This window comes from Panthera uncia, assembly GCF_023721935.1.
Source record: "Panthera uncia isolate 11264 chromosome C1 unlocalized genomic scaffold, Puncia_PCG_1.0 HiC_scaffold_4, whole genome shotgun sequence".
In the NCBI taxonomy this organism is placed as follows: Eukaryota; Metazoa; Chordata; class Mammalia; order Carnivora; family Felidae; genus Panthera; species Panthera uncia.
Window position 1 is genome coordinate 104,110,814 of NW_026057585.1, and position 9,550 is coordinate 104,120,363.

At 59.0% G+C, this 9,550-nt stretch overlaps 1 protein-coding gene across 1 annotated transcript; it reads right to left on the bottom strand.

The window, feature by feature from the left end:
- Positions 1 to 5,667: 5,667 nt before the first annotated feature.
- Positions 5,668 to 8,947, bottom strand: TMEM88B (transmembrane protein 88B). The gene is made up of 2 exons (XM_049618289.1): positions 8,388 to 8,947; positions 5,668 to 7,423 (listed from the first exon to the last, which is right to left on the bottom strand). The coding sequence occupies exons 1-2, from the start codon at positions 8,730 to 8,732 to the stop codon at positions 7,163 to 7,165; spliced, it is 606 nt and encodes a 201-aa protein (XP_049474246.1). The 5' UTR covers positions 8,733 to 8,947; the 3' UTR covers positions 5,668 to 7,162.
- Positions 8,948 to 9,550: the final 603 nt, after the last annotated feature.

Genomic DNA, 9,550 nt, shown 5'->3' on the forward strand with positions numbered 1-9,550 from the left:
GGTTCCGCACTGCCCCCTGCCCCCAACCGGGAGCAGAGTCGGGGGCCACTAAGCTGGGCCAGCCCCAGGGCCCACTGCCCGTGACCTCCCCACAGTGCTATGAGTCCTTGAAATCAGGCCCAAGAGCAACCCAGGGGTGCGAGGGGGTGGGGGTGACACCAAGAACAATGTCCCCCCCCCCCCCCCCGCCCCAGCAAGCCCCAGGCCCTGTCCACACCTTTATCCCAGGGGTGAGAGAAGGATGGGTGCTGGGGGCTGGACGCTTAGAAAGGAGACAGAGCATTGGGAGGGGGGCAGAGGCCTGAAGGGGAGCTTTTTGAGGGACACAGAGCCCCCACCCCACCTGGCTTCCTGGAGAAAGAGGCATAGGAGCTGGTTCAGGTCCTGTCCAGGGTGACCCTGCCGGAACTATGGCTGTCCCCATACACTCTGCCCAATGAGTGGCCCAGGGCTGGGCCAAGGGCAGGCCCCCAGACCTCTGGAGGGACCCACTGGCAAGCCAGGAAGGAACCTTGCAATCCAGGATTTTGGCTGGGCCAGAGCAGAGGTGGCTGGCTGGAGGCGGCATCCCCACAGGCACTCAGCCCTTCAGGACAGATTCCCTCCCCTTAGGTGAGGCAGGGCAATGTCTTTTGGGCAGGAGCTGAGGGTCCTGATGAGGCCCCTCACCACTAAGAAGGCTTTCTGTAGGGTAACCACTGCCCTCTTCCAGCCACTAGTCTGTGGAGCTGGGAGGGCACAGGTTCTCCCAGCCCGAGGTGGCTGGGGCGTCTCTGCCAGGATGTCCCCTCCCTTTCCCTTCCCAGGGGATGCTCAGAAGCAAGGACGGATGGGACTCAATGGTTTTCCTTCCTCCCTTTATGGCAGGTGAGACACTCTGTGAGACAGGCTGGAGTTCCAACTTTGCCTAAAAAAGGAAGTGGCTGAGCCAAGCTGGAGGAGCTGGGGCAGGAACAAGCGAGAAGTGTGTCCCCGCCGCCCCCACCCCCTCGAAGGGAGTCTTGGCAGTGGTGGTGCTGGCTCAGCTCCACAGGCCTCAGGACTCTGCTGGGACCAGAAACTGCCTGGTGCTTCCGCTTGGGCCTGTGCGGGTGGTGGGGGCAATGGGCTCCCGCCCCTGAAGTCCAGGGTATGCCTCCCGGAGGGGCCTGGCCTGGCCCCCAGCCCCGAAGCACAGGAGGCTGACCAGGACTGGGGCCGAAGGGGACAGTGAGCGGAGGCCATGGTGAGGCCGCAGCAGCTGGAGGAGGCCTGGGGCTCCAGCCAAGAGCTGACCCCGGGGGTGCTGGGGTTGAGGTGCCAGGTTAACATGTACAAACGCTCCTTGGTTCATTCTCCCTCTCACTGGGCACCCATCTGCCCGGGGCAGGGAGCTGGGCCATGGGCTGCTCTGTGGCAGGGCAGTTCCCCGCCTTGTCCCCCAAGTCCTGCATGGCAGGCGGGCCCCAGTCACGCTTCGGCCTGTGCTGCTGGGCTGACAGGGAAGTTTCCGTCCCTTCTGGAAAAACTGAGCGGGTCTTCTTGGCCATGACTCAGGCCCTCGAGGAAGCAGCCGCCCTCCTCCCTCCAGCCTCTCCATCAGAGGGAGAAAGATGGGAGGCCCCGTGTTAGGACTGCTCTGCCAGGGCCTCTGCCCAGCCTTGGCTGAGCTCGACCAGCAGCCCTGGCCAAGTTCCTCCTCAGCTCTGCCCACAGTCACTCCTGCTGCTCATGCTGGGCTCACACCTGACCCCTGGGAGATGCCCCCACATCCCACCACCCGATGGGCTCTACTCCCTTGGGCCCTGCTCTGCCCTGAGGCTCTACTGTCCACAGGGCCCCTGCTGCCTGCATCATGGCAAGTCTCATTTCAGTGTCCTGCACTCCCAAGGGGGGGGGACACAGACAGATGGAGGACCCCCAGGGAGTTGTGGGGGTCAGCCAGGAGTGTTAACAGTCAGGGTCAGGGCTGAGCTCGAGGCAGACGCCAGAGGAAGCACAAATATAATTGTCCGGAAACCTCCTCTCTGAAGAAAGACAGGCTGGGAGGCCAGCGGAGTTGAAAAGGACAGAGGCCGCCAGGACACAGCAGGCCCTGCCCCCGCCCCGTCGGCTCCCTCCCCCAAGCCCAGCCCCTGCTTGGTCCTGGACTTCGAGGGGCCAGGGGGAAGGAGCAGCCTGTGTGGCTGAGGCAGCCCTGCCCCTGCAGCCTTGGCTCAGTCTGAAATCCCCAGGGCATCACTTCCCGGAGCTGGCCCACCAGGCCTGCCGGTCCACAAGCAGGTGGAGGGGGTTCCCTGAAACGCAAGCACACTGCTGTCTGAAGGCACTGCCCCTGCCCCCACCAGGTCCACGGAACACTCCCTCCTCCGCACAGTCCAGGCCTCTGCAGAGAAGAAGGGCCTTTTGTCCCTAGCTCACTGTGGTCATGTTGACCCTAGGGAAAAGGGCAGCTCCCCAGGCCTCTGACCCCAGCCCCAGGGCACTCTGGGCCTCAGGAGCTGAGCAGTGTGGGTCCCCACCCTCACCCAGTGGTGGTGGTGGGGGGGGGCGGGTACTACGTGCTGTTGCTGCTTGTGGGTTTGTATCTCACATATGCACCCATGCATGTGCCCACCAGAAACGGGAACAGGGACTGCTGTGGTCCTGGAATGGGGGCGTGGGGCAAGCCTGAGGCCCCCAGACCCTGTCTTCAACAGTAAGTGGGGTAGAGGGAGGGGGAGCAAGAGCCCAGAAGTTCAGCTGCCCCACCCACACATTCTTCTCGACTTAACCTGCCTGTTTGTGGTCAGGGACATGCCGAGACTAAAGGATCAGTCCTGAGGGTCTGGAGGTCCTGTTGTCGCAATCCCTAGGAGCCCAGGCCTGCTCTCTGTGGCCCCAGGGCTGAACCCTACCCAGTCCCCCTGCTGGCAACCATGGGGCGTGCAGCCTGGGCATGGGGTGGGTACCACCCTCTCTGAGTTCACCCAGCAGGTGTGAGCTGGGGCAGCCACATGCCAGAGTCAGTACTGGGGACATGCAGGCACCCTGTCCTCCCAGGGCTGCCGGGCTGGAGGGGGGACAGGCAGTGGCATGCTGGCCCAAGATGCAGGCCTACTTATTTTCCCTGTCAGGGTAGGGCCGTGTCAGACCACATGGACAGGAGCTACAGGAAGTGCCAAGACCCTGGGGCAGAAGCTGACTGGTGTGTGTCAGGGCAGTGAGGGGGCCTGGGGGGCAGAAAGGGTGGGGCAGGTTGTAGCGCTTGCATGGGGGAGGCAAGGGCCCATGGCACGTGCAGGGGCAAGGTTGATGCCAGGGGACGGACGCAAGGCACCTAAGGGGATGCCTTGGTGGCTGCCGTCTCGGGTAGAGCCTAAAGGACAAGGGGTGGGAGGCAGAGAGGAAGGCAGGCATCCAGACTCCCAAGTTTTTAGCCTGTGCAGAGAGCTGCATGGTGTGCCCTTTCTGAGGTGAGACTCCAGCTTTGGTTCCCCCTGCTGGAAATGTCTGTATCAGGGAGGTGACCACCACAACCAGCCCCAGCCACGGGCAGAGTCCAGGCCAGTTTGGATTCGTGAGCAGAGAGTAGGGAGGGGTAGACCAGGGTCAACACCTCGGTGGGGGCTCCCCGGTGGTCAGGGTAGGACCCAGGGGACAGAGTGAGGGAGCTTAGCTCTCAGAGCCAGCACCAGGCACTATCTGTCGCCACCCAGCTCACCCACCCCAGCTTAATTCCTGCCCAACACCCTTTGCTTACCCCACATCCCTGGATGGGGGAGGGGGGAGGGGGGGCAGGGCTTACACCGGTTGTGTGGCTGGGGGGACTGAACCCGCCAACTCCCCCTGGACCCTTCCTAACTGCCACCAGTATCTGAAGGGGTGCCTGCAGACACCTGAGCTCCCAAGAAGAAATACTTCGTGACTGAATATATGACCTTGGGCAGGTCCGGGAACCTTACAGAGGCCGATCTCACCACCTGTGGGGATGGGACAATGTGCCCGCCTGGGGTAATAGGGGAAGCAGACAGAGGGATGCACATACCTGTACACAAACATGCGACGCGTGCGCACACACTGGCACACAGGCGCATGTGCACTGTGGAAACTCCCCCCCGCCCCCCGTAGCCAGGCACACTCTTACAGGGCAGGGGCCTGGGCACCTGGGAAAAAAGTGTTGTCCAAAGTAGAGGTCTCCGCCTGGCCCACAAGTAACTCAGCGCCTCTGCCCTTGCCTTTCCAGACTGGCCCTCTAAAAACAGATCACAAGGCCCCTTCTGTTAACCTCCTACATCCCCTCACAGGGGCTCCTTTTGCGAGTGGGTGGGGCAGAGCTGGGGCTGAGGCTGGTCATCCCTGGGGCCAGCTAGAGGCCATGCAGGACATTGGGAGCAGGCCTGGAAGCTGGGACACACCTTAGGAACCCTTCGGGCTTGGGCAGCTGAGCTCTCCATCAAGGCCTCCCCCCTCCCCCCGCCCCACCAGGCCCAGCTGTTGTTTTGATGACTCTGGGGCCAGGCGGATCCTCAGGAGAGTCCTCGTCTTCATAGCCTGGCCAGAGCCTGCCCAACCCTGGGCAGGAGGGGCAGGAGGGCGGACTTAAACCAGGGGAAGCTATCCTTGGGCGCTGGGCGGCCAGCCAGGCTCCTGTCTGACTGGGTGCAAACAATCGGAAAACCCCAAGAACTCCTGCGGGATCTGAGCCAGCCACACACCGGGCTCTGCTCAAGGCCATGGAATGAGCCCTGAGCCTGTAGCCTGAACCCTGGTCTTTGGGCACATCTGAGTCCTGCCCCTGCTGGTCACACACAGAGCCCTGCTGGCAACACGGTATGCTATCCTTTAAAAGGCCTTTCAGCTACCCCTAGAATCTGGACAAATTACAAGAATCACGTTTTTTTTTTAAAGTAGTATCTATGCCCAACATGGGGCTTGAACTCACAACCCCGAAATCAAGACTCACGTGCTCTATCAAATGAGCCAGCCAGGTGCCCCAAGAAACATTCTGAATACACTGCTGGGCTTACAAGGAAGTATCTATCTTCGAGGCTCCCCCCAGATTAAAAACACTAAAAATAAAGAAATAAATAAACAGAAGAGTAACGAGCAGAAACCCAGGATGATGAAAGGAAACAGATGGGAAAGCAGGACGTCCCTGGACACAGGAAAGGAGAGATGCACTGGCAATTATGGAAGCCTGCACAGGACCCTCACTGGGCCCAGAGGGGGCATGCCTCACAAAAGGAATCTCCTCTGGAGGGGTGTGTCCTCAGAATTTTCACGGGCATTGGTGCGCCCCGGGGGTGGGGGGGGGGAGAGGCTGTCGGTTGAGCACCCACTTCCTGCTCTGGTCTTGGAGGGTTTGAGCCCTCTGCCGGGCTTTGCGCTGATAGAATGGAGCCTGCTTCAGATTCTGTCTCCCTCTCTCTCTGCCCCTCCCCCACTACCTCTCTCTTTCTCAAAAATAAATAAACAGGGCGCCTGGGTGGCTCAGTCCATTGAGCATCTGACTCTAGATTTTGGCTCAGGTCATGATCTCATGATTCATGAGTTTAAGTCCTGCATTGCGCTCTGTGCTGGCAGTGTGGAGCCTGCTTGGGATTCTCCCTTTCTCTCTCTCTCTCTGCCTCTCTCAAAGTAAATAAATAAACCTTAAAAAAAAAAGCACAACTTAAAATAAATAAATAAATAAATAAATAAACAAACAAACATTTAAAAAAACCACAAAGAGTCCTGGATGCCTGGGTTGCTCAGCTGAGTAAGCATCCAACTCTTGATTTCAGCTCAGGTTATGATCTCACAGCTTGTGAGTTCAAGCCCTGCATGGGGCTCTGTGCTGACAGCTCAGAGCCTGGAGCCTGCTTCAGATTCTGTGTCTCCCCTTCTTCTGTCCCTCCCCTGCTTGAGCTCTGTTCTCTCTCAAAAACAAACAAACATAAAAAAAAAAAAAAGAATTTTTACAGGTACGAGCTGACAGTTAAAAATGAGGATCCATTCAAAGAAACAATATGAGAATCAGCAGAAACAACAAATAACAGATTTGGACCCCCAAAAAGTAAGAAATTGGAATTGTTAGGTACAGAATATTTAAAAACTGTATGTGAAATGTTCAAGAAATTAAAGCAAAGCTGGAATCCAAAAATTGAACATGCATGAAGATACCATAAAAAATGATGAGATTTGAATAAAAAAAGCAAGTATGACTTTTACATATGATAATAAAATAACTTAAAATTGAATGGATGAGTTGATGGGACACAACCAGTGAATTAGTGAGCTGAAAGAAGATGAAGAAATCACCCAGAACGCAGCAGAGACAGGAGGTGGAAACAGAAAGAGAAGAACTGACATGGAAGGAGAAGGGAAAAGGTGAAGCCAGAAAGGTGTCCCCAGAAAGACTAGGTACAATGAACCAGGAGGCAGACTTGGAGACCTAGAAAACGGTTGAGAAGTCTCCAGAACTGATGAAAGATATGAATCTGTAGGAACAGGAAACACAGTGTATACCGAATGGACAAGTAAGAACATATCCACGACTAGAAACACGCTAATGCCAAAGATTGCAAAAGACAAAGACCTTAAAATTATCCAGAAAGAACAGACAGCTTTCTTAATCTGGCACCTATCTAAACGCTAACCCTGACCGCCATCTCAGGCTGAGCCCTGCAAGCCTTGGGGCTGCTGGCCATCGCTAAGCTTCTGGAACCGTGTTCTTGGGCCGGTTGTGGAAGCCTCCCAGGCAAGTCTCACCACTTCTGGAACCCTCTGGAGGCCCGCTGACCGACCAGACATGGGGCCCTAAGGGCTGCCCTTTGGGAGGGAGCAGGAGCCCAGGGCAGCCAGTGACAAAAGCCAGGAAGGCCACCTTTCTCTGAGCCTGGCCATGCGCCCCTTCTCTGGGAGGCATCTCCCTCCTCTCTCCAGGCTTCCCAGCCTCTCCGCGTCAGAGGGGACTGCGGGGGTGGGGACACCTTGGGGAAGGGCGGGCCTGGGTTCCGGGAAGTCAGGTGCCATCTCGCGGCCACTCGAAGCACTGCGCACGAAGCCCCGTGGTATGCCCGCGATTTCCGAGGACGGAACCTGGACGCAGACCCCGAGCTTGCCGGCCTGGGGCCGCCTTATGAGGGTCACGGGGGGAGGAGTTCGGGTGCCTCGCGGGATTCGGAGGTCGTGTCCTTTGGAGAGGCCTCTGGGAGGGGGGTCACACCCAGGCACAGAACTGCTCTTCCCCGTCGGTGTGGCGTCCCGCCCGCCCACGGTCGCTGGACCCCGGGTGGCGGCGGGATCCAGGGGTCCAAGTTGGGGGCGGTAGCAGCGGGCGGAGACGCCGGGCCAGGCGGGTGCGGGCGGCCGAGGCAAGCACGAGCAGCGGAGGCAGCGAAAGGAATCCGAGAACGATGAGCGCCGCGGCGCCTCTGTCCGAGAGCAGTGCGCGGCACGCGGGGCGGGGCGCCGGGTGAACCTGGGGGCGGGGCGACCAGTCAAGCGGGGGCGGGGCCTGGGTACAGGTGGACGGGGCGGGGCGCGCCGTCCTTGGGGGCGGGGCCCGATAAACGACCTGGGGCGGGAGTAGGTGGACCCGCCGGGGCCTGTGGTGGTCAGTGCGAACCAGAGGGGTGGGTCCTGGGAGCCTGGCCTGAGGTCTGGCGGAGTGGGGTGACTGGGGCTGGCTGTGGCCAGGCATTTTTGAGTCGAGAATGGGAGATCCAGGGCCCAAGCGGTAAGGGCTCAAATAGGAGTCTCTTGAGGGGAGGCTCAGAGACTTGCTCCCCGGTTGTCCCATCCCCACTTTCCTCCCTTCTCTGCTCTCCCATGGCTCTTCCCTATGTTGGCATCTGACCTCGAGCCCCTACCCGTGCCTCTCACCAGCTGGTACCACCCTCTCTTCTGTGGCCCGGTGCTCAGTCCTCCGCCCCTGCTTTATGCCTACCGAAGGAGGACACTGAACCCATCTGCCTACATCCCCCTTGCTTAGACCAAGCTTTAGCCCATTGCACATGGGGAAACCCAGCCCAGGGCAGGAGGGGTCTGTGAGTGGCTGGGGCGGTGGGTGGACTGGAGAACTTTGATGATATCTTCATCTTCTCTTCCTGGAACCCCTCCTCTTCCCACCATGCCCAGCTGTCCAGACCCTGGTGGCCCCTGGTACAAAGCTAGGAGGCCTCAGGGAAGGGGAGGGAACTGTTCCCTCCCATGACAAACAAAAGCCCTTCTTTTGCTGTGTGTGTCTGTGTGTGTGTGTGGGGGGGGGGGTTGGAAGAAGAAGGGGCTTTCCAGGGAAGGGCACATATGTCTCTGGGGACAAGGGGACCATGCTGGAAAGGGGCATATTCACCTACAGCCCCAGGGCCCTGCACTTCTGCAGGACCCCCCACTACCAAGGGCCCCAGCCAGCCCCCACCCTGCCCATGGAGGGCTTAGCTCACCCTCGAGTGGCACAGGAATCCCAGGTACACGATGGCAGCTGCTGGCAGAAGGGCCAGCAGGAACACGGTTGCAGGCAGCAGCAGGTGCAGCAGGAGTCCAGCCAGGGCCTGGCCAGGCAGCAGTAGGGTCCCAAGGCCTCGAACCACCAGGCCTACCCACCGTGGGGACATCAAGGCTGAGGCTTGGCCGTCAGGAACCCTTTCCGGCAGCATGGGGGCTGTGTCCGAAGTGCTGCCTCCCTCATCTTCCTCCATTTCCTTCTCCTGTTCACTCATGCTCTCGCAGGCAACAGGCCTGGTGTGTTCACGGAGGTAGTCAGATGGCAGGACTGAGGCCCCCAGCATCAGCCCTAAGTCCCCAGGTCAGACTCCCACCCAGACACCAGCAACCATAGTGGACCCAGCTGGAGGACAGCACCCTGGTCCAGGTAGGTCCAGCCCTGACCATCAGTCTCCAAGGCCACACCCCTGCCTCAGTTTTCCCCAATGCCAGGCTGGGCCTCTCTCTACCAGGCGACTACAGCTCCGGCTCTGGTCAGTGTCCCCAGCCAGCTCCTGTGTGTTCTGGGCAGGGCTTGCACAGCTGTCCTGGCACTGGGGCCCTCCTCCCTCCTGGTCCCGCCCTCTCCCTGCTTGGAACTCTCCCCGCCCCCCCCCCCCCCCCCCCCCCCCCCCCCCACCAGATTTCAGTTCATAGGTCTTGACTCTGACAACTGCCCCATCAGTTACTGCTGTGTACAGGTGGCCACCCACACCGCTTCCCAGCCTTAGTCCCTGCTGGTTGTCCTCATTGCCAAATGAGGTTGGCCTCTCTCAGCCTCAGGAAAACAGGGGAAACACTGGGTGCCCACACCACAGGGCTGTGGAGGAGGCATGTGGGCAATGCATGTAAAAAGGTGCTTGGTGTAGGACTCAGAACACAGTAGGTGCTCAATAACAGCATCCTTTGCGTTGGAGTCTCATCCATCCTGAAAACAGTGGGAGCACATATTCTGTTATTTCAATTGGGGGGACGTATTCCCAGCTCCTCCGTAAACCCCAACTAATTTCCCCAAGTATTACTGAAATGCTCTGAACTCCTAGCAGAGCATTCAGCATATTAAACCCCACTTATGTAATTAGCTGATGTCTAACTCACGAGTAGGTTACCCGTGAGCCCAATG

Coding starts and splice junctions, on each gene's coding strand:
- TMEM88B (XM_049618289.1), bottom strand. CDS start 8,732: ATGCTGGGGGCCTCAGTCCTGCCATCTGACTACCTCCGTGAACACACC. Junction 7,424..8,387: donor GATTCCTGTGCCACTCGAGG/GTGAGCTAAGCC, acceptor CCCCGCCCCCAG/GTTCACCCGGCGCCCCGCCC.